Source organism: Stenella coeruleoalba, assembly GCF_951394435.1.
Source record: "Stenella coeruleoalba genome assembly, chromosome: 8".
In the NCBI taxonomy this organism is placed as follows: Eukaryota; Metazoa; Chordata; class Mammalia; order Artiodactyla; family Delphinidae; genus Stenella; species Stenella coeruleoalba.
In genome coordinates, this window is record NC_137154.1 from 51,891,890 (window position 1) to 51,915,322 (window position 23,433).

The following is a 23,433-nucleotide window of genomic DNA, read 5'->3' on the forward strand; positions in this document are numbered from 1 at the left end:
GAGGCAGCAAGAAGTAGGTGTTGCCTGAATGAGATGTTGATTAATGGGTTTATAAATCTCTAAAGCTGGTGGTATCACTGCTGCATATTTCTCATCATGTGCAACTCTGTGCGTATGCAGAATCAGTGCAGAATTTAGTGCTTTTCTGCTGCAGGCAGAAACATGAGACGGGTTCATGCATTCAATAAACATTTACTGAGAACCTACTATGGTGCCATGCACTGTTCTAGGCAGTGGTAAAGTAGTGAAAAAGCTACACTCATGGAGACTATGGAGTCAGGTAATACTACTACTTAAATTTATTTGTTATACTGTTTATGTGCTATGAACAACAATAAAATGGAAGAAGTGGGAGGGATGGGATTAGCATGGTTCCCAGAACATTCCATGCAGAAGGTGATAAAATGACCTTGTAGAATGTTACTCTCACTCATCTTACCTTTAAGCCTGATCAGAGGAAGGCAGGCAGTGGAGACCAGGACTACAGGGTCCTAACAACCTTGGAAACTAATCCCATGACCACCACTTTATCACAGCTATATAGTTACTTCTTTGAGAGATTTCCAAACCTTTAACTTTTTATTATGTTAGCTGATGCTAACACGGGCAGAAAAATTAGGTCAACTGAAGGAGAGATGGAGAAAAATAAGGTGGAAAGAACTTTAATGGTAGTCCTTTCTTCTGGGACTGCTGATGAACCAATCAAGAAATATTTACTGAGTAATGAGCTGTAATATTCATTTAGGGTCAAAGTTGCTTCTAGGGCATTCCATGTATATATATCAAGAATGTGTTCAGTTTGGATAGCCAACTTTATAAACTACACAGTATCTAAGATAATAAAAATTACACAGAAACTCATGCCTATGAAGAGACCTGTTTATTACTGATAACACTTCATTTGGCTAAAACCACACGAAAACCACACACACAAATACTTAAATGCAAATTCTCATAGGCAGTACTTATGATACACCCTGGTGTTTTTGCAAGGAAAAACGAGATGTTGACAGAAACTATTAAAACAAGGGCACAATTTTGAACTACTGCTACACAAAAAAATAAATAATTCTTAACTGCATATATTTTATCTGGCATATTCAATGATGTATACAAAGAGTTTGTTTTAGCCTATAACACAAGGCCTCATCATATACAGATGCAACTCTTGTTTGAGTGGTTCTTGTAAGATATATGATGAATCATAACACTGAACAAAAATATACCAAACAGTATCAAATTAGTTGTGACTCACTTGGAAAGCAGCCCTAGCAGGCTCATAATGGCACTAATACTAGTGATATTAAGTCTACACAGACACTTTCTTAGCCTTCTTGGCCAACATCTTGCTTTGAGTGTAAAACACTAGGCCTTACATACAATTTCGAAATAGGAATATGCTCTTCTCTCTCCGAAGAAACAGGGTATTTAAGGGTGTGCATGCTTAACAAACTTCAGTACTGAGAATTGTTTTAAAAGCTGAATCAGAAAATGAACATTTTCGATTGTTTTCTAAACTGTTTCTTTAAAATAAAATCCCATAATTCCTATTGTCACCCATTAAGTACTCTACAACAGGTACTATACTAGGTGGTGTGGAGAAGAAAAAATAATAAACCATGATGCTTGCTCTCAGGGAGCTGATAGTCAGGTGCCCCTTCTTAGTCCAGGAATGCCAAAGAATTAAACAGAACAAACTGGCCAACACCTCTGACTATATTACAAGGTTCAGTGGTAACATAACTGTTTCAGGTCATTTCAATTTGGCATGAATACTTTCAAAAGTCAGCTTCTAAAGGGAATATCCTTGGTATGTGTTATGTTTATATTTCTCACACTAGAGTCAGTGCGGTACCCCCAGGGATATGCAGCAACTGAGGGCGGGGTGGGGGGAGAAAACTGAGAGCCCATGTGATAAACACGGTGCCTCTTTCTGGCAGCACCAGTTTCCATGAAGACTGAAGGAATCATTTTTATACTAAAACAGTTTTATTACAGAGAATGCAAAATTCACTTACATTTTTAAGAGAGAACACGAAATTTCCTGAGTGGCAGGCTGCTTCTGATTTTGCTCTCAGGCCCCTTCCCCTACACATTCATGCTCCTCTGCTTGAGGATTATGCTGGTGGAAAAATTTGAGAAGCAAACTTTAGATATGTCACTTTGCCCTTATCTTGGTCACTTTACTCATTCTTCTATATTCTCTTTTTTAAGTACACAATTGTGAATTAACGAACAGATGTCTTAATGAATATAACAGTATGGTGAATATTTAAAGTAACCAATGGTAAACACTAACTTTGTTTCAAACTGGGAGTAAAATCAGGCTGTGTAAAGAGTCAGACAATGAGAGACTCTCTTCTTGCCACTTAGTCTTCTTATGGCTTAGGGTAAGATGCTTTGAGGGACAAATGTGAAAAAAGATTATCTCGGATCTTGTGCTTTGGATGCCCAAAGTACAAGGAAACCTGAAATAGAATGCTAGATCAGTTGACCATTCATTTAGGTTAGTATGACTCTTTCTTCCTCAGTTTCTAGAGCAATTTCAGAAAACAAGTGAATTGTAAAAGGCCATAATAAATTAATATATAGTAGTATCCAGAAAACCAAAAAAGGTTATGCAATAGATTTAAAATTACTTCTTACAATGTCTTAAATATTTTCACAATAATAACAAAATAACCCAAAGTCCATAAACAAAAACAGCTTAGGAATAAGTTTAAAGCATTCTGAATGAATACAGTTAAGATCACTTATCAGTGAGGTAATAGGACAACAGCTTTTCACAGTAACAAAATGTGGGAGGGCACCTAGGGAAAGAGGGAGGTAGAGAGAAAAAAGCATAAAACAAATTTATCCAAGCAGAATTTGGATTTTTCAAGCATCACAAACATCAGTGGAAAACATCTAAGAGAAATACCAATAGCAGCAGTTTGTAGAACATTTCTCCATTAAACTCCAGCTAGTATCTTTGTTGCATCAATTCCAGAAGCAACTTGCTTAAGAAATTGGAGGTCTATTCCCTATATAAAGATATTCCAAAGCATCCAACCTCTTAGAACCTTCTGTCTGCTGAAGTTACAACATCCAAATAACAATAATTTATATTTAAAACAAACCTCTCAACTATCTATAATGCTATACATTCTTCAAGATGAACAAAATTGTGTTCACGTCTCACTTAATTTGCAGGTTAAATTAAGCAGGTCTTTATACAATGAATAAAGACTGCACTCATGCATCTACTATTCAACATACACAAAAACTATCTTGTGAGCTAAATTCTTCTAGGTATGCAGTGAAACTGAAATGTTATTTTCAGTGCTCTTTATGACATCATCTTTGTTCCAACCTGAGATTTTAAAAAAAAACAGTATTGGAAGGAACCTTAAAAAGCCATTTAGTATACCCCTTTAATTTTAAAATGTTTAATTTTATTAAAAAAAAAATCCTTATTTCCTATTATTCTGTCCTTGATGGAGATGGAGAACAGTTTGTCATATTATCAAACTTCCTACTTTGAGTTCTTCAATAAACGATTCAATTAATAACTCAAGAGTTATTAAACTATCTCAACAGCTCTCTCCCCTCCATAGTTAAATGATCTTAATCCTTTGAACTTTTTCTCATGGATCTTATTTCCCAGTCTATATTTCATTCCTTTTTATTTCTGCTATATCCTCCCCTCCCCAGTTCCCATATGATCCTAAAATACAACATCCTAGCAGGAACTGAATCAGTAAGAGAGGTACTTTTTCTCACCTCCTCAAAGGCCTCCCTGGTCTCTTTTTAGTGGTCACTAATAAAGGAAAACAAAAGCATCACTATCTGCTCATCATAATAACAAGTAAACACAAGTAAACAACTTGCCCACAGCCAGTTCACTCCCCACTTTTCGGGTGGTAAGTTTGCCCTTCACACGAAGCATTTCCTGTGCCACCTTACTGACCTTTCTATTGTTATTTCTACTGTTTATTTCCAGTGCTTTGATCTTGCCCCATTAATTCTTTCCTTTTCCCCAAAGCTCTAGAAAATACCAGTTTTGATTTACACACTCAATGAGAATGCATTCATTTCCATGATATTATTCATAAACAAAAAGATAAACAATGTAGATCCTAAGGCTGAGACCTACCGGCCAGTACTTCTGTTTCCCTTGGTTGGCTGGGGCTACTGAATTTATTCTGTTAGGCAAGTGTACACCCACTATGTCAAGTTCTTGTTAAATATGCTTAGACAGACTCGAGAGCTTGGCTAGAATCAAATAATTCCCTCAATCTATACACTTCAGGAACATTTGTAAAATTTTGTTAATTTTAACTTTGGATTTTTAAATTTTTGAGATAAGAATCCAAGCCTTAATGACTTTTCACCTTGATTAAGATGACTCAAGTGTTGCATTATATTAAAGCACTCAAAACTGTTCTGTTTATAATAGAATGACAGTATGACACGACTTTAGTGATTATGAATGAGCTATTGTATCATTTTAGCTCAACTTTGTTCTTCAGTCACTGAAACACAGATACTAAAACCCAATATACATATTTTTCATATATATATATATATATATATATATATATATGTAGCATTGTTCATACAACTTTGTAGATTATAGGCCATTTCCTAAATTACAGTCTACATTCCCAAAAGCAAATAAAGCAAAAAATTCTACACATTTCGTCTTTAGTGCAAAGCCTTTGAAAACAAACTCATTCAGAAATAGTGCTCTACATTTAGCTCTATTATCTACAGTCACACAAGACTCAGCTACAAGAAAGTAAGGAAGGAACAAATTAACAATAGTGCCAATACAATAATTTGAAACTCACATCTGGATTATCTGGATTCAACCAAATGTTAGCTGCAATAAACCAAACCATGATTTAATAAATATTCTAGTCAGTTCAAATTTTATATTATTATTATTATTTAGGAAATAAATTCTCTCATACTAGTTATCGCCCATAGGCAATTTGTTTAGTATAATTACGTACATCCAAGTCCTCATTATTGTTACCTCTTAACTATACCACATGTACTAAGTACTCTGTGAGCTATATAGGATAGGATACACTTTAAGAAGATTAAACAACACTTCTCTATTAACTCTTTTAGAAGATGCAGAATCAACTAAAAATGACCTTCCAAAAAATTTTTTTTTCCACACTAAAAAAGATAAATAGTATTCTTGCGATCAGAAATTCTACAGAAGTCAGCAAGATGTTAGGATAAATTGGACTTTAGTTTTATTTATTTATTTATTTATTTATTTATTTATTTATGGCCGTGTTGGGTCTTTGTTGCTGCGCACAAGCTTTCTGTAGTTGTGGTGAGCGGGGGCTACTCTTCGTTGTGGTGCGTGGGCTTCCCATTGCGGTGGCTTCTCTTGTTGTGGAGCACGGGCTCCAGGCACACGGGCTTCATTAGTTGTGCCTCGTGTGCTCTAGAGCACAGGCTCAGTAGTTGTGGCACACGGGCTTAGTTGCTCTGCGGCATGTGGGATCTTCCCGGACCAGGGCTCAAACCCGTGTCCCCTGCATTGGCAGGCGGATTCTTAGCCACTGCGCCACCAGGGAAGTCCTGGACTTTAGTTTTAAAACATGTAGTTTTAGTGTTTCATAAGATCTAAAATCTGGATGTTTTATTTCTTAGTAAAATGAGCATCACTTCATGTGATAAAGAAATAAATATACTTGTAAAAATGTAATTTAAAGGTTAGGCTTTTAAATAAATTCACAGCTCCTTTCTTAGTTTGGATATTTTTCTTTACTTAGAGGTTGTGATAACTGACACAATTCTAACATGAAGATCCTTAACTACAGTTACACTGAGCCTGCTTTTATTGAGATTTTTACCTACATTCATAACACTTTTAAATCAACAAACCTATTTGATATAGAGGGGAAGCACCTATATAGTTTGGAAGATTTTCTTTAACTGTCTGCAAATTAACTGATTAAATTATATTCAATGCAAGAACACTATTTCAATTCAAACCATGCCCTGAGAAGGCACTGAGAAATTTGACAAGAACCAAGCCACTAGGAATGTTGCCACTACTGTTTTATGTTTGGTAAATGTCAGAATTTTAAATACATACAATAAATTTACACTGCACCAAGAGCACCTGAAACAAAGGTGCTGAAACCACATATTGTAACATCTGTTCTAAGCTAGAAATGCTAAATACCTCATTTCAAATACTCTAATTTGTAAGTTAATACCTGTGATGTAACAATGACACTTTTCCACAGTATACTGGGAACAGTGCCATTTTCTTGCCAATTCTATGGATTAATTTCCTTAACTAATTCTACAATTATATAGCATTTATCTGCCTTAAAAAAAACGTGCTATACACAATTACAAGAATATGGAACTAAGCTTAATCACACTTTACTAAGAAAACTCATTTGTATTGTTTTGTTTCTGTTGAAGGAAGAACGACGTGTTACCATAATACTTTTAATGTAATGACTTTTGTTCAAGATTATGAAAAAATTTGAATCATTTCTCTCCAGACCATTTCATTTCAAATGTATACAGTTTGTTTAGTCAGCCAACCAAAAAGAAAGAAAGTAAAAGGAAAAAGATAACTCGGCCAGATGAGACAGAGAGAGAATGCTAACTCGAGTTCAATGCATGAAGTTCTTGGTTGTTCTGTTCCATGGGCCAGTGCAAAGCAATGACGTACTGGTGAACACTACACAGAACGCCAGGTCAGTCCATTTTTCCTGGGCTCAAGAAAATTCTCAATCAAAGCTTCAATGAGTTTCTTCAATTCCTCTTCTAGTAAGGCAGTGTCACTGAGGAAAAAGGTTAAGAGTTTTGAAGTTCTTTATTTTCATAGCCTTAAAACAACTGGTAAATGAAAGAGAAATTCCCTCAGTTAAAACAAAACAAAACAAATTGAGACCAAAGGTGGGAAGAGGGGAATCACACACACAGAAAACACCATTATCACAAACTGAAATTGAACTGCATTAAAAGGAGTTCCTTGGTACATGAAACATGGATGAGTTATAGTATATCTAAAGATTTCTCCTGAATCAGATAACTTAATGGCTTAGAACACCAATATCAGGTATTAAGATAAAATGGGGGAGGGTGGGAGGGAGGGAGACGCAAGAGGGAAGACATATGGGAACATATGTTTATGTGTGACTGATTCACTTTGTTATAGAGCAGAAACTAACACACCATTGTAAAGCAATTGTGCCCCAATAAAGATGTTAAAAAAATAAAAAAAAAAAAGATAAAATGGCTTCCTGAGATGTGACTAAAAAAATGAGATGTTTATAAAATAGCAAGTATTCCCTTCAAAATTATCACCTGAAGAGGTGCCACTGCCCAGAACATTTCTAGGAATGCCTCTTTAAAACTGCCTTCACAGTCATTTTACAAGCTACACAACAAATCAATTATTTTTTACTTTAATAATCAACCTTCATTCTTAACCAAAGATAGCATTATTCAATATGTTTTACTTCACACTCTGCTCTGAATGACTTCAGGAGGTCATTTTTTTCCCCCAAAGGAAATAAAATCTGCTCCTAAACACAAAGATTAGGGAAACAGTAAATAATGTAACTTGGGCTCTGAAGGCAATTCCAAAAAAAATCTCCTTCCCAAATACATATTGATCAATGACAACCTTATAGGAGATACTACTTACGAAAGTTTAAAAAGTTTAAATACCCTCTGAATATATTATTAAAGTCAAGTTAATTTAGTCACAATTTATACTCCTAAAAGGATATTAATTGGCCAGGTTAAGTCAAATCATGTTACACGTAGAAAATAAGAATTTGGCAATAAACAAACTACTTGTTGATCAATTCTTTATGTTCATTAAGAGTTAAAGCTCAGGGCTTCCCTGGTGGTGCAGCGGATGAGAGTCCGCCTGCCGATTCAAGGGACGTGGGTTCGTGCCCCGGTCTGGGAAGATCCCACATGCCGTGAAGCAGCTGGACCTGTGAGCCATGGCTGCTGAGCCTGCGCGTCCGGAGCCTGTGCTCCGCAACGGGAGAGGCCATAACGGTGAGAGGGCCGCATACCGCAAAAAAAAAAAAAAAAAAAAAAAAAAAGAGTTAAAGCTCAGAGAGCCTTCCCAAGAATATAAATTCACTAAAAAATTAAAATTCAGTTCCCAAATAATGCAGCCTCTTTGCAAAACAGTCTGGCAGTTCCTCAAAAAGCTAAACATAGAACTACCATATGACCCAGCAATTCTACTCCTTATATATATATATGATATATACCTAAGTGAAATGAAAATATACGTCCACATAAAAACTTGAACACAAACATTTAGAGCACCGTTATTTATAATAGCCAAAATGTGGAAATAACCCAAATGTCCATCCTCTGATAAACGGATAAAAAAATATGGTATATCCATACAGTGGAATATCATTGAGCCATGATAACAAATTTTTTAAAAAAGGAATAAAGTACTGATTCATGCTAACATGGATGAACCTTGAAAACATTATGCTAAGTAAAGATGCCAGTCACTAAGGACCACATATTGCATGATTCCATTTATATGAAATGTCCAGAAGAAGCAAACCTGTAATGACAAATAGTAGATCGGTGGTTGCCTAGGGCTGGGAAGGAGGGGAGTGGAGAGTGACTGCGAACGGGTATGGGGTTTCTTTCTGAGGTGATGAAAATGTCTAAACTTGATTACAGTGATGTTTCCACAACTCTGAATATATTAAGAAACATTGTTGTATACTTTAAATGGCTGAATGTAAATTATACCTCAATAAAGCTTTTATATATATATAATATTTAAAAAGTCAATTCTCACCTCTGGTCAGGTGACGCACACATCTCTGCATAATACTTTATCTTTGGTTCTGTCCCACTTGTCCGAAGAGTAGCAACACAGCCATTTTGAAAAGAAAACGTAATCATTTGGCTGTTTTTACTCACAGGCAGCACCTACGCACAAATGCAACAACAGCTCAATTACACTTGGTACCTTTCTTGTTTTCAAGAGTTGTAAAGTACATTCCACTTATATGAGGTGTGTAAAGTAGCAAAATTCATAGAAAGAGAAAGTAGGAGCCAAGGGCTAGCAGGAGGGGGAAATGGAGACTTGTTTAATGGGTATAGAGTTTCAGTTTAGCAAGATGAAAAAGTTCTGGAGATCGGTTGCACAACAATGTGAATATGGTTAACACTACTGAACTGTACTCTTAAAAATGGTTAAGATGGGGCTTCCCTGGTGGCGCAGTGGTTTAGAATCTGCCTGCCAATGCAGGGGACACGGGTTTGAGCCCTGGTCTGGGAAGATCCCACATGCCGCGGGGCAACTAGGCCCGTGAGCCACAACTACTGAGCCTGCACGTCTGGAGCTTGTGCTCCGCAACAAGAGAGGCCGCGACAGTGAGAGGCCCGTGCACCGCGATGAAGAGTGGCCCCCCGCTCGCCGCAACTAGAGAAAGCCCACGCACAGAAACGAAGACCCAACACAGCCAAAAATTTAAAAAAATTAAAAAGTTTAAAAAAAGGTTAAGATGGTAAATTTTATGTGTTTTTTTAGCTGCAATTAAAAATTTAAAAATATTTTTAAAAGAATTGTAAAATACAAAAGATTACATGCATAATAATTCACAGCTGTACCATTTACTAAACATTTATAATTGTACAGGCACTGGATTATATACCTTACACACATGATCTCCAGGCCTCAACAATAATCCTGCAAAGTAAATATTACTGCCAATTTACAGACAAGGCTCAAAGAGAATAAACGACCTGTTCAAGGTAATCAGCTAAGTGGCAGAGCAAGAAGTTTAAGCCAGGTCTATTTGTACGAAAGTCCAAACTGCCTCTACGTTTGCAAAGTGCTTTAGAATTTCAAAGCACTTTCACAGATAGTTTATCAGTAGTCTCCAAAGCAGAGTGCACATATCCTAGAGGACAGGCAAAATAACCCACTGGGGTGCAAAATATATATCATTATTTTTTACCTAAAAGTTAATACATGAAATGAAGCTTTATTGGGGTTTCCCTGGTGGCGCAGTGGTTGCGAGTCCACCTGCCGATGCAGGGTACACGGGTTCGTGCCCCGGTCTGGGAAGATCCCACATGCCGCGGAGCGGCTGGGGCCAGTGAGCCATGGCCGCTGAGCCTCTGCGTCCGGAGCCTGTGCTCCATAACGGGAGAGGCCACAACAGTGAGAGGCCCGTGTACCGCAAAAAAAAAAAAGAAGTGAAGCTTTACTGACATTAAATATATGGATTAACACTGGTACTCTTCCTGGATCACAAATCAGTCTGTGAAGGTATCTCAAGGGACCCATGGCGGTTGTACTAGGGCAGAAGGGTTGACAGTGGTGCCTTCCCTCTAGCGAGCCTGGTCCTCTCCGTGAGACCCCTCTCTCAGTCAGTGGTACTACTAGTTGCTTAAGACAGAGACCTTCCTTCCCTCTTTTCCACTCACAGGCCATCAACTAGCAAGTCCTGTCGATTCTATCCTTTATTTAACTCAATTTTGTCTGGCTCTCTCCATCACGACTACTACCATTCAGGCTCCCATCATATCTCATCTGGATTACTGAAACAGCGTACTAACTGATCTCCCTGCCTGGAAGTCTGCCCCTCTCTAACCCACTCACTGCACAGGCCATTCTTCTTTGCACTCCACACTACAGCTGTAGAGAATTCCTTGTGGTTCTTTGAAAGAAAACATGCCTTCTCACCTCCAGACATAGCACTTGCTGCTCCCTTTGCCTGAAACATCCTCTGTTCCTCCCATATCTGGATAACTCCTACCCAGACTCTAGGACTCAGCTCACAGAAGTCCTCTGCAAAGCCTTCTGTAAGCCCCTCAAATCTGAGTAAGGGTCTTTCCTATGCTCTTCCATGGCACCCTTATGTACCCCCAGTAGCCCTTATCATTTTGTAAAGTAACCACTGTTTACTTGACCATTTCCCCACTAGACTCCTGAGTGTAGAAACAGTGTCTTTGTCATTACTGTATTGCCAGGGTGCCTGTGCCTGTAGCAAAGAAGGGTTTTAATAAATGCCTGTTGAACACACAGTTAATGCCAATCTGAAGTTGGAGAAGAAAGAACTCAGGAAGTCTTTGACAGTCACTGTGTGTGACCTTAGGGGATTAACAAATATCTACACTATGAGTCTTACAAAACTGTTGTAAGCATCAGTGGAGAATAGATAGGAAAGCACTTTGAATAACAAATATAAACTTTAAAGGGATTCAAGAGGAAAAAAGCAACACACCAAGAACTATTCTAACCACAGCAACATTAGAGAAATAAAAAGAAGCAAAAAATTTGGTTCTTTTCAATTAGTTTACGAAGACAGAAAAATAGATACACACATATGTGCACACAGAATGACAACCAATGAGAACCAATTTTTGTTGACTGGATGAAAATACACAAAGGGAATATGGGTAGTATTCTACATAAAAGGCTTGCAGATTTCCCAAAATATGTTATGCGCCTAGAAGCTTGAGACAACATCAGAAATTATAAATAGAAATTTAGGCTAATAATTGTAATCATAACAATAACAAAATAAATATAATCAGCAATCTATAGGGCTTTTAAATATTAGTTGAGCACCCACTATGTAGGCAGGAGCTTTGACAGGCATAAAGCTATATTAGAAATGGATCTGCCATGAACAAGACAATGATAACATAAGATAGAAAGTGATAAATGACAAGAGGAAGGCACAATATATAATGAAACCTCAGGAGGACGATATCGGATTATGGGACCTGGAGGGTATGTGGAGGAGGTGACATCTGCATGAAGTCTTAAAATGGCTAAAGTGTGGATATGCAGCAGTAGGAAGAAAAGGTAGACTGCGGAAAAAGCCTGAGCAAAAATAGAAAAAAAATTTTTAATGTATATATGTAAGAAACTATAAGTTATTCCATCTGGCTGGAGGTATAGGGAATAAAGTTGAAAAAGGAAGTTAAAACTAGAAAGATGAATAGCTTTGAAATTATAAGCATTTATTTATTTATTTATTTTTAGGTGCTAAGATGATAAGGTAAAACATTAAAATTTTTTAAAATTTTAATTAAAAATTTTTTTATTAGATTCTTTTCCATTATACGTTATTACAAGATATTGAGTATAGTTCCCTGTGCTATACAGTAGGTCCTTTTTGGTGATCTATTTTATATATAGTAGTGTATATATTTTAATTCCAAACTCCTAATTAATCCCTCCCCCACTTCCCCTTTCATAACCAAAAGTTTGTTTTCTATGTCTGTGAGTCTGCTTCTGTTTTGTAATATGCTCATTTGCATAATTTTTTTAGATTCCACATGTAAGTGATATCATATGATAAAATTATGGGCTTTTAGACTTTATTTTCAACATTATTTAGCATCATCACACCTTTCCCCTCCCTCCCTTTCTCTTTCTGTCTCTCTCATTCTCCTTCCCACTCCCCACCCACAAGGGTAGCATACACTTGGGGGAGTGATGAGGACAGGATGGGAGTCAGAGCCAGTTGGTGAACTTACAACTGCTCTGGAGAAAAACAATGGACCCTAGTTTCAAGAAACTCACAGGCTTGACCTTCAACTATTTTACTGTAGTATGAATTATTACAAATTGTTGAAAATTTAAAAAAAATAGGTACTTACTGATTTCTTATTAGGCTGGCTGCTATCATATCCAGTGGTAACATCTCGTATATGCAATATAGCAAATGTCCCACAAAACTTTGGGTATTCTTTTGGAGAATCAAAATTGCGAAGCCTTTCAAATATACTTTTGATGGTAGTTGGATCATAACACAAGAAATACGAAGTTTTTGAAATATGATAACCATATCTGCACAGAGATTTAAAGTGTTAAAATCAGATTTCAACTCACTCTTTCGAAAAGTATGTATTAAAGATAAGCCTATTACAGTGTTATGTAGAAAGTGGCAGTCCTTAATGCAGACAATTTTAGTACTTTTTAAAAAGGAATGACTATTCCTCAAAAATAAATTTAGAAGGTTAAAAGTAGCATCAAAATAATAAAAAAATTAGAATGCCAAATTCCTAATAGTAGAACTTACTTTTCATAAACCTTAATCAGTTGTTGTTTCAATGTTATATTCATGGTTTCCAGGTAAGATGCCATCTCAGCAACAACAACGGCTGCACTCACCCCATCCTTATCCAAAACTGAAGTTCCACACAGAAAACCTAAGAATTAAAAACATAAAAAGAAGGAAAACATAAGCCTATATATAATTTCAATAGTTTTACATTTCTTCAGAAGGACGAATGAATTTAAAAGCCTAGTAATAGATGAAACCCACCTATACTGAAGGTATTTAGGGGACCTTTAAGGTCTTTTTTTTTTTTTTTTTCCTGATGAGAAACGTATCTACACATTTCGGAGTTCACGGTGGTTTCTTTTTAACTCAAAATGCAAATCCAGATGACAAAAACTCCTCTGTACAGAATTAACTATATTTTAAAAAATGCTCTCATTCAAATTTCAAATATTTTAATATTTACTACATACCAATAGACTCTTCAAATGCAAAAAGGACTTCTTTCCCATTTTCCAGGAGGTCTTTTATCCTACTTCCAATCCATTTAAAACCTGGTAACGTTTCCTGAAATGCAGAGGAGGCTATTCTAGTTAAGTGACTCTCTCATAAAAATACATATTAGAGAAAAGCCTGTCACTAAATGCACATAACACTGCCATAGTGATCTTCTGTTATGGTCTTCACCACAAAGATTTATATAGTGGTAAACATATAGTCATAAAGGGCATGGATACACACACTGTTGTGAATGATGACCTACCATTTTATCAAGCACAGAAAATAGGTGATGTAATCCACCAAATATAATCCAATAAGTGGTGATGCATATAGTCACAAAGTAACATAAATACACACATATATTATGATCATCTGCTATTTATCAAGCACTGTAACAGGTGCTTTACATTATTATCTTTTTTAATGCTCACAAAAACTCTGTTGCTGAAACAGAGGCTCAGAGGTTCAGTAAATTTGCCCAAGATTACACTGCATATAAGAGATCGAGCCAGGATTCAATTACACAGCTTCTTAGAAATTGTCCTTTAAGCTGTATTATAATCACTAATATAAAAGTGCCTATGAAGGTTGTAATTTAGTCCATCTGAGTAATCAAAGGCATTAAAGCTTTTTAATGATACACTTTTAACATTATCACAACATATACTTGAACCAAGTGTACTTTTACCATAACAGCATGGCCCAAATAAAACCATCAAAAAGTGACTAAGTCCTTCTTTGGAAATTAGATTTGAGGACTTTTCATCTGATGAGCTACTGTTCATTTTAAAGACATGAACTCTTTTAGAGTCAATAGAAAGAGCATGTAATACACAGTGACTCTGGAGCTCTCCATTACTAATTTAAGATTTCTCATTCACCTCTCTACCTCCTCACTGGGGAAAAAAAAAAGCCAAAAATCTCTGCAGCACCCCATCCCCAACAAAAACAAGGAGGCACATTTATAAATAGGTCTTTAGAATCATGTTCTTTTTTTCTCTTTTGTGTTCATTATACATTTTTCTTCCTACAAGGAAAAGGTTAACATTAGAGTAATTCAGAATTTTAGGTTTGAATAAATTTTCAATTTCTTCTGTTTTGCTATTTGTATTTTAGAAAGCCAGAGACTGGAAGTTCTATTTCATTAAGGAAGGTTCAATTTTCTTTTAGTTAGCCAATTAGTGTTAAGACCTGTAGCTTGATTGTGGCTCAAGAAAAGTGCCCAGAGGTGACTTTTTCACTGATATTTGGCAAAGTTGGCAGAGGAAAAGTAACTTAATTGGCATCAGTCCCAGTAGCTATAAAAGTGGTCAGTTTAACTGCTCGAGGCTCACAAAGGTTAATGATCTGTGCTGAGAGAGAGTCATTATTTGTTTTTTGGATGTAGAATCACTGGGTCTTAATTTGCAATCTAGGAGACTATTTAAAGTTTCTTAAGACTGAACTTGAAGAGCCTAAACATGCAGTCAATGACACCTACAATTTTTTGGAGTGGAGTTTATGTGATTGATGAGGTCACTCGGAGCCAGATTTTCTCAGTATGAAAGCCAGATACTGTTGTATGGAATAGTAAACATTAAAGCAATTTTTAAAGAACGTCCTATCTTAGTTTCAGAAACTCACATACAGGATGAATTTGGCTCAAGGTTACTAAACAATCAAAAAGATTAAGAAAGTGTTAACAGAATTAGAAAAAAAGCGGGGATTAGAAATGAAATCAATAAAAGTCAGTTTTGGTGGGAAGATGGCTTTAATTTATAGAGATAGGTTTAGAAAAGGAGCACAGAGATATTATCTATTCTTACTTCAAAGTGAAATCCTTCTTTTAGTGCAATTGCCTTCAAAATTTTGGAAGAGACTGTGGTGGCTAACATATAAATGTTCTTCACGTCAGTATTTCTTGATTTATTTTTCTTCCAGCAATCAAACATCCACCACCCAAACAAAGCTGCCAACTCATTCCCTGTGAAAACTTTCCAATCACCACTGTAGAGAGAATGAAAATTCAAGTCAAGACCTTTATAACTTCTCATTAAAACTCCTTGACCCCAGGACCTACAAATTACCATCATTCACACAGGAAAACCCAAAAACTACTGTATGGGATTTTTGAGAAAACATTTACTACTACGTCTCTAACTGACCAGGGAGAGCTTAGGGTAGGAATGGCAGCAAAGTACTTTGAAAAATTATTATGCTGTTACGTTTATTTTCTTACTTAATGAGAAATATGTTATAATATGATGTCCTCTTTATGGAAAGACATTTGTCACCACATTATAATGGCAAAAATACACAGCAACCAAAAGCACCATGATTAGGAAATGATTACACTAATAAAGCAATCTGTTGGGATACTATGCCAGTTTAAAAATGAATATTTTAAACAATATTTAAGGACAGAGAAAAATGCTCACAGTACAATATTAAGTGGAAATAATCAAGATACAAAACTATATATAGTATGATTACAATTTTATAAAAAACAAATATATCTTAAATATTTGAATAGAGAAAACATAGGGAGGAAATGTCAAAATATCAACCTAGGTGGTTATCTCTGGATAGTAGGCTTACGGGAGATTTGTTTTCTTATTTTTTTTTTTTTTATTATTTCCAATGAGCCTATAAGACTTAAAATCAAAAACTATTTTTCAAAGTTTAAGCTTTTAATCAAATAAGAGGTTCTACTTACTTCTCCTGAAGTTCTGCCACTGCCAGTCGGTCTGCATCAGGATCTGTGGCTAGCACTATCCGGGCATTTTCTTTCTCTGCCAGTCTCAAAGAAAGTTCCTGAAATGGTGACCCAAAAAGCTGGATTGCATTGAAGATGTTAAATTCAATGTAATATTCCTAAATGTGGGCACTATGTTAGTGATATGAATTCTAGAAGGAACATAGTTTGGCTAACTTGTTTTTTTTACTTTATTTTACTGAAGTATAGTTGATTTACAATGCTGCATTGATTTCTGCTGTACAGCAAAGTGATTCAGTTATACATATATATACATTTGTTTTCATATTCTTTTCCATTATGGTTTATCACAGGATATCGAATATAGTCCCCTGTGCTATACAATAGGACCTTGTTGTTTATCCATTCTATATATAATAGTCTGCATCTGCTAATCTAGTTTGGCTAAATTTAAAATAAGCCTAGAAGTAGGGATATCCACCATAGAGATTTCAAACAAAACAGAATATATGGCTCTAATATAATTTAAAAGATGTAAACTAAAGTGGTTTTTGCTTTTGTAAGTAATCTTTGAATTGTCAAAGAGTTCTGGCTATATGATAAAGTTTAATACACTAATAATAATTTAAATATAGAAAAAATATACCAGCACAGATTCCCCTTCTTCAGGATTTGGGCATTTAACAGTAGAAAAGTCTGGATCAGGATCTTTTTGTTCTGGTACTGGAATTGGAGGCTTAAAACCAAATACTTGAAAAGCCAACTGCACATAGTCATGTCCAACTCCATGAAAAGATGTATGTACAAATTTCAAGGTGGTTTTTGAGTTTAATTCCCTGTAAAGGAAAATATCATTCAGTCCGTATCATAAAACTCACTACTTGTGGTATAATTAAAATAATCTAGAGAAAAAGCTAAAATTTATTTTGCTAGAATAAGGAAAATATACTCAACAAGCCATGATATTTTCTAAAAATAGTGTTAGCTATTTATGGAATAGTTACAGAAATATAGAAATAGGTAAGGAAAAATCAAATTTTAGAGGAAATTTCCTTACCTTATATAGAATGAATACATCTATTCAGCTATAATTTTTAACAGCTTTATTGAGAGGTAATTAATATACTATAAATTCATCCATCTATAGTATACAATTGAATGGCTTTCACTATATTCACAGAGTTGTTCAACCATTACCGTAATCAATTTTAGAACATTCTCATTACCCACCAAAAAACTCCATACCCCATAGCCACCACACCCTAATCCTCCCATTTTTCCCAGCCATAGGTAGCGCTAAATACACTTTCTCTTTCTATCTCTATAGATTTGCCTACACTGGACATTTCATACCAATGTAACCATACAACATGTGGTCCTTTGTGACTGGCTTACTTCACTTAGCCTGTTTTTAAAGTTTATCCATGTTGTAGTATGCAACGGTACTTCATTTCTTTTCACTGCTGAATAATATTTCATAGTATGGATACACTACATTTTATTTATCCATTCATCAGTTAATGAGTATTTGAATGTTTGTGTTGTTTCTACTTTTTAACTATTATGAATAGTAGTATTTAGCGATAATTTTAATATAAGGAATAGTCAACACATTTTTATCCCCATTGCTTTCTCTTATTTGTTAATCTTATGCTAAGGTAATATTATCCTATATTCCCACTTGGATACCTGTAAAAACAGATCTTTTTCAGATCTTCCATGTATCTCCTACAAATGTCCTGTAGAGGATCTCTCTTCAGTGGGCTGGTATCCACTAAATTATCATTCCAGGAACCATTCCAGGGTTCCACACATTCTTCTATACATTTCAGAATTTCTTTATCATGAGGAGATGTGATCTGAGCACCGTTTTCCCAATAAACCTAGATGATAGGTAAACACAGCTATAATTACTTGAAATGTTGGCCATATGTTTTCTTAGCTACAGTAGAGATATTTGACTTTAAAAAGAAGCATACCTGGACTTCCCTGGTGGTGCAGTGGTTAAGAATCCACCTGCCAATGCAGGGGACACGGGTTCAAGCCCTGGTCCGGGAAGATCCCACGTGCCGCGGAGCAACTAAGCCCATGCACAACAACTACTGAGCCTGTGCTCTAGAGCCCGCGAGCCACAACTACTGAGCCCGCGTGCCACAACCACTGAAGCCTGCACACCTAGAGCCCATGTTCCGCAACAAGTGAGGCCACCGCAGTGAGAAGCCCGCGCGCGGCAACAAAGACCCAATGCAGCCAAAAATAAATAAATTTATTAAAAAAAAAAAGAAGCATACCAAATTAATCAAGTAGAAAATGTCAACACTGGATTAACTTAATAAATACCTAAGGATATTGATAGTAATGATTCCACAGGGACTTTTCAATAAAATGATCCGGTATTATTTTCTCATTTATAAGTATACTAATAATAACAATACAAGTAAAATATAATCGCGGCATCATTATGACAATGCTAAAATATGCACATACCATAATGTACAATCATAATCTTAGATCTATAGCTAAATATATACTAAAGAAGATCTAAGAAACCATGGAGTATCCATGAAACTTGATGCTATGAAATTTTAGCATTATAAAATGGTCCTGTTATATGATAAAGAAGAAATTATTTTTCAGCTATAAATTAAAGTAGAATTTATGTCACACTAAATAAAGTCTATTCCAGGAAAGACACTTAACATGCTAATTATTCCATACACATTTCAGTATATGTATTTTCAGTATTTAATGAAAATACATTTCATTAAATTGTCAGTTTGTCAAGTAGCCTGATCAACATGACAGTAGGAACAGTTAATAAAAAAGCAAGAAAATGTATTTCTATAATTCACAGGCTCTCAAGGTTAGAAGGGACTCTGCTTAGAGAATATCTATACCAACTTCTCCCATGTATTTGACATGAATCCCTTCTACTGCATCCTGAATGAAGGAGAGAAGAATACTTTTGAATATATGCTATGTACAAAACTCTGTACCAAGCAATATGGTAGACGGCATGACCTAAAAATTCTCACTCTGTAAACACCTCAAAATGCTAGATAAAGTAGAAAAAGTATTATCTAAAATATACAGCTTGGTTCATAAGAAGGAAAGGGAAAACTCCAGGCAGTGGGGAAAAAAGGAAAGAATGGAAAACCAGAGTGATAAAGTTGCGGGCTGACGCTGTGGCCACCTGGGGTTTGGGAACTGTTCGTTTATCTGGCTCCTGAGTTTTTTTTTTTTTTTTTTATATCGGCTCCTGAGTTTTAATGCCCATGTGGAAGGTAGAGAATTGGAACTGAGATGCCCTCTTAGTGGAAATGTAGAACAGAGAAAGTTCTGCCCACTATTATTGAAAGATGATGAGGAAGCATGTCTGTTTCTTCCTAAGTTCTGGGTGATGAAAAAATTTCAAATCTGAGATCTAAATTGACACAGAAATTGCTCCCAGTCAGTGAAACTCCTGTGTTTCCTGCAGAAATTTAAAAAACAAAACCAAAAATTGCTCTTAAGCGATGCTCCCACATTCCAAACAACCAACAAGATTCTGTCCATAGGCCCTGAAAGCTCTTTATGAAAATTTATATAACATGAGAAAAAAACATCTTGGCCTTTCTCCCTGCCTTGTATGTGAATGTGATGCCTAGAGGAACAGCAACACATATAATGGCCATGCTTGAAGAAAAGGCCAAAAAAACTGCAGAGGTGCCAGACCCGACAACGCTGAGCTACAGAACCATGCCAGCAGCCACATACTTCTGGATTTTTTGTTATGTGAGAAAAATAAATTCCTATCAGCTTAACCCACTTTTGTGGGTTTTCTGAACCTGCAGCAGAAAGTATCCCTACCTGATTTAGTAACAGAAAAATCCATGCCACAAAATATACCCAGGAATAAACTTAAAAAGAAATGTAAAAGATAAAAAAAATCTTTAAAATGTTACTGAAGGGGCTTCCCTGGTGGCGCAGTGGTTGAGAATCTGCCTACTAATGCAGGGGACACAGGTTTGAGCCCTGGTCTGGGAAGATCCCACATGCCGCGGAGCGACTAGGCCCATGAGCCACAACTACTGAGCCTGCGCATCTGGAGCCTGTGCTCCGCAACAAGAGAGGCCGCGATAGTGAGAGGCCAGCGCACTGCGATGAAGAGTGGCCCCCGCTTGCCACAACTAGAGGAAGCCCTCGCACAGAAACGAAGACCCAACACAGCCAAAAATAAATAAATAAATAAATAAATAAATAAATAAATAAAATGTTACTGAAGGGTCTAAAAGAAGTCTTGGAAGAATAGAAAGATACATTCTGTTCTTGAATAAAGAGACTCAATAATATGACAAAAATATTGAATCTCCCTAAATTAATGTACAAGTGAAATATGATACCAATAAAAATGTCAAAATAATTTTTCCAGATGGAAAAAAAATACCATAATACCATGCATGGAAAAATATCATAAATAAAGTCAAAAGGCAAATGATAATATGGGGGAAAAATATCTGAAAAACAGATGACCAAGAGCTACTTTGGAGTTCCTACAAATCAACAAGGAAAAGAGCAACTACCCAAGAAAAAAATGGGCAAAACCTTAAACAGGCTTTTCAGGAAAGGGAACACAAATATCATATAAATGCATGAAAAGAAGCTCAACCTTACTCATAAGACAGGTACAGATTAAACATAACATTTCCACATATCTGATTGGCAAAGATGAAAAAGTTTGATAATACAATAATGTACCGTGGGGGATAAAGACCTTCATATTGGTGGTGAGAGTATCAACTAGAACCACTACCTTGAATAGAGAATGACAAATTTTATTTCATAGTCCCTTTGACTCAGAAGTTTCACATCTAGAAATTTATTTTATAGCTCAGCAGGGCCACAGAAATATAATGTGAGCCACAACGCATGTCATATTTACATTACATTCTTTTATTGTATTAACTGTCCAAAATCTGGTGTGTATTTTACACTTACAGCACATCTCAATTCAGACTAGTCATATTTTAAGTGTTCGATAGCCATAGGTAGCTGGTGGCTATCAGCTTGGACAGTGCAGCTATAGATAAGAATAAAAACAATAGGTAACATTTATTATTTACTGGAGCCAGACACAATACTAAGCATTTTTCATGCACTATCTCCCTTAATCCTTACTCTCACCCTATGATGCTGGTTCTATTATTATTCTCAGTTTGTAGATGGAGAAACTAAAGCACAGAGAAATTAAGTAACTTGCCTTAGGTTACAAAGCTTCTGAGTGGCAGAGGACAGAGATAGGTTTCAAACCCACCCCCATAATTCTTTTTTTTTTTTTTTTTTTTTTTGCTGTTACGCGGGCCTCTCACTGTTGTGGCCTCTCCCGTTGCGGAGCTCCGGACGCACAGGCTCAGCGGCCATGGCTCACGGGCCTAGCCGCTCGGCGGCATGTGGGATCTTCCCAGACCGGGGCATGAACCCGTGTCCCCTGCATCGGCAGGCGGACTCTCAACCACTGCGCCACCAGGGAAGCCCCACCCCATAATTCTCTTAACTGCTATTCCATATTGACTCTGTAAGTCTACTTGTACATATGAACAAAGATGTATGTAGAATAACATTCACTGTAGCACTGCTTGTAGGCAGCAGATCAGAAACAAATGAAATATTCATCAACAGAGGACTGGTTAAATAAATTACGACTCATCTATATAGGTTTTTAAAGATGAATGTGGCAAACCTATCTATCTATAGATGGACTGATGTAGAAAATGATCTCTAAGGCTGTTTCACACTGTTGTGTGAAAAAACCAAGGTGCAGAACACTATATATAGTGCCCTGCCATTTATGGGGGAAAAAAAAAGAGGAGTGACCAATACGTGATTGGTCATGATTACACGTGCATAGACTCTCTGGAAGGAAACCAAAACCAGAAACAGTATTTGCTTCTGAAAAGTGATACTAGGGGAAGAGGGTGGGAGAAATACTCCTTATTGTTTAACTTTTTACACTGGTTTAACTTTCATACTTTTTACCTTGTGCTTATATTGAATACTTTAAGAAAACAAATCTTTGAGGGTCTACTATGTGACAAGTATGTTCAATAGCAGTAAATATCAAAACAAAGTCCCTCCACCCATGAGCTTATATTGGGGAATGGGGTGGGGACAGTCAAACAAACAAGTCAATAAACAAACAAGATAATTCATCATAAAGAAAGCAGGTAATTACAGATAGCGATAAGTTTTGTGAAGGAAATAAGATGAAGAGAAGGTCACTGAGGGAAGCCATTTCAGATAAGGTGGCCAGGGAAGGTCTTTTCACGGAAACAACATCTGGGCAGGAGCCTTGAAGGATGAAAATAAGCAAATCTGCAAGATTTGGGGAAGAGAAATCCAAGCAGAGGAACAAACAAAAGGCTCAGAGTGGGAAAAGGGCTTGGTATACTGAAGGAGCTGGAGGAATGGTAAGGAGCTGCAGTGTGACTGGGATGTACTGAGCACAGGAGAAGAATGAATGAAACAAGGTGGAAGAGGCAGGCAGGAGACAGTCCTGTAAGCCCCAGGGTAAGCAGTTTGGGTTTAGCAGGAAAGTTAACATGGCCTGTTTATATTTTAAAAGATCATCTGGCTGCTTGGTGAAGAATGGACTGCAGGGGAGAAAAATGGAAGCAGGGAAGAGACCAGCTAAGATGCTGTAGTTCAGGCAAAGACAACAGTGGTTTAGAACAGTGAAGGTAGAAGGTACTGGCAGAAGTAAACATATTCTACATATATGTGGATGCATATGTAGATACATATGTATCTCAAATTATACATACATATACATTTGGATGTATATGTACAATTTGTAGAACCTGTTAGTAAATTAATGTCAGGAGTAATCAAGAATGAATTTTGGTTTTTGTTTAGGTGGGTGGTAGTGTGAATTTATAGAGATGGGTAAGACTGGGGGAGGAACACATTTGGGTGTATATGTGGCAGATCTGGGGGGAATCAAGACCACTGTTTCAGAGACACTAATTTTGAGATGTCCATTAGGCATCCCAACAGATATTAAGTTGGCAGCTGGATTCAGGAGTCTTATGCTCAGAGGAGAGATCTGGGTTCTTAGCTCTCTTTGACAGTTGACCTCTCCCTCCTTGCAACTCCCTTACCTCTTTCGCTTTTATCATACCAGCCTCTTCCGGTCTTTGTCCTATCTCCAGC

General features: G+C 36.5%; 1 protein-coding gene across 3 annotated transcripts in view; it reads right to left on the reverse strand.

Moving 5' to 3' along the window:
- Window positions 1–882: 882 nt before the first annotated feature.
- The window catches only part of PGM2L1 (phosphoglucomutase 2 like 1), a 71,524-nt gene continuing 48,973 nt past the window's right edge, over window positions 883–23,433 (reverse strand). The window contains exons 6-17 of one of the 3 annotated variants that reach the window (XR_013829424.1): window positions 17,935–18,128; window positions 16,892–17,081; window positions 16,246–16,343; window positions 15,356–15,536; window positions 13,523–13,616; window positions 13,068–13,197; window positions 12,646–12,835; window positions 8,819–8,952; window positions 6,698–6,809; window positions 4,833–4,864; window positions 3,763–3,799; window positions 2,105–2,122 (exon numbers count right to left, since the gene is read on the reverse strand). Coding sequence is in view for 2 of the 3 variants with exons in the window: in XM_079929089.1 (XP_079785215.1) it covers window positions 6,707–6,809; window positions 8,819–8,952; window positions 12,646–12,835; window positions 13,068–13,197; window positions 13,523–13,616; window positions 15,356–15,536; window positions 16,246–16,343; window positions 16,892–17,081; window positions 17,935–18,128 (1,314 nt within the window). In the remaining variant the exon portion in view is untranslated. Of the gene's footprint in view, window positions 6,810–8,818; window positions 8,953–12,645; window positions 12,836–13,067; window positions 13,198–13,522; window positions 13,617–15,355; window positions 15,537–16,245; window positions 16,344–16,891; window positions 17,082–17,934; window positions 18,129–23,433 lie in introns of all 3 variants that reach the window. The other 2 variants (XM_079929090.1, XM_079929089.1) reach the window with 2 other exon arrangements.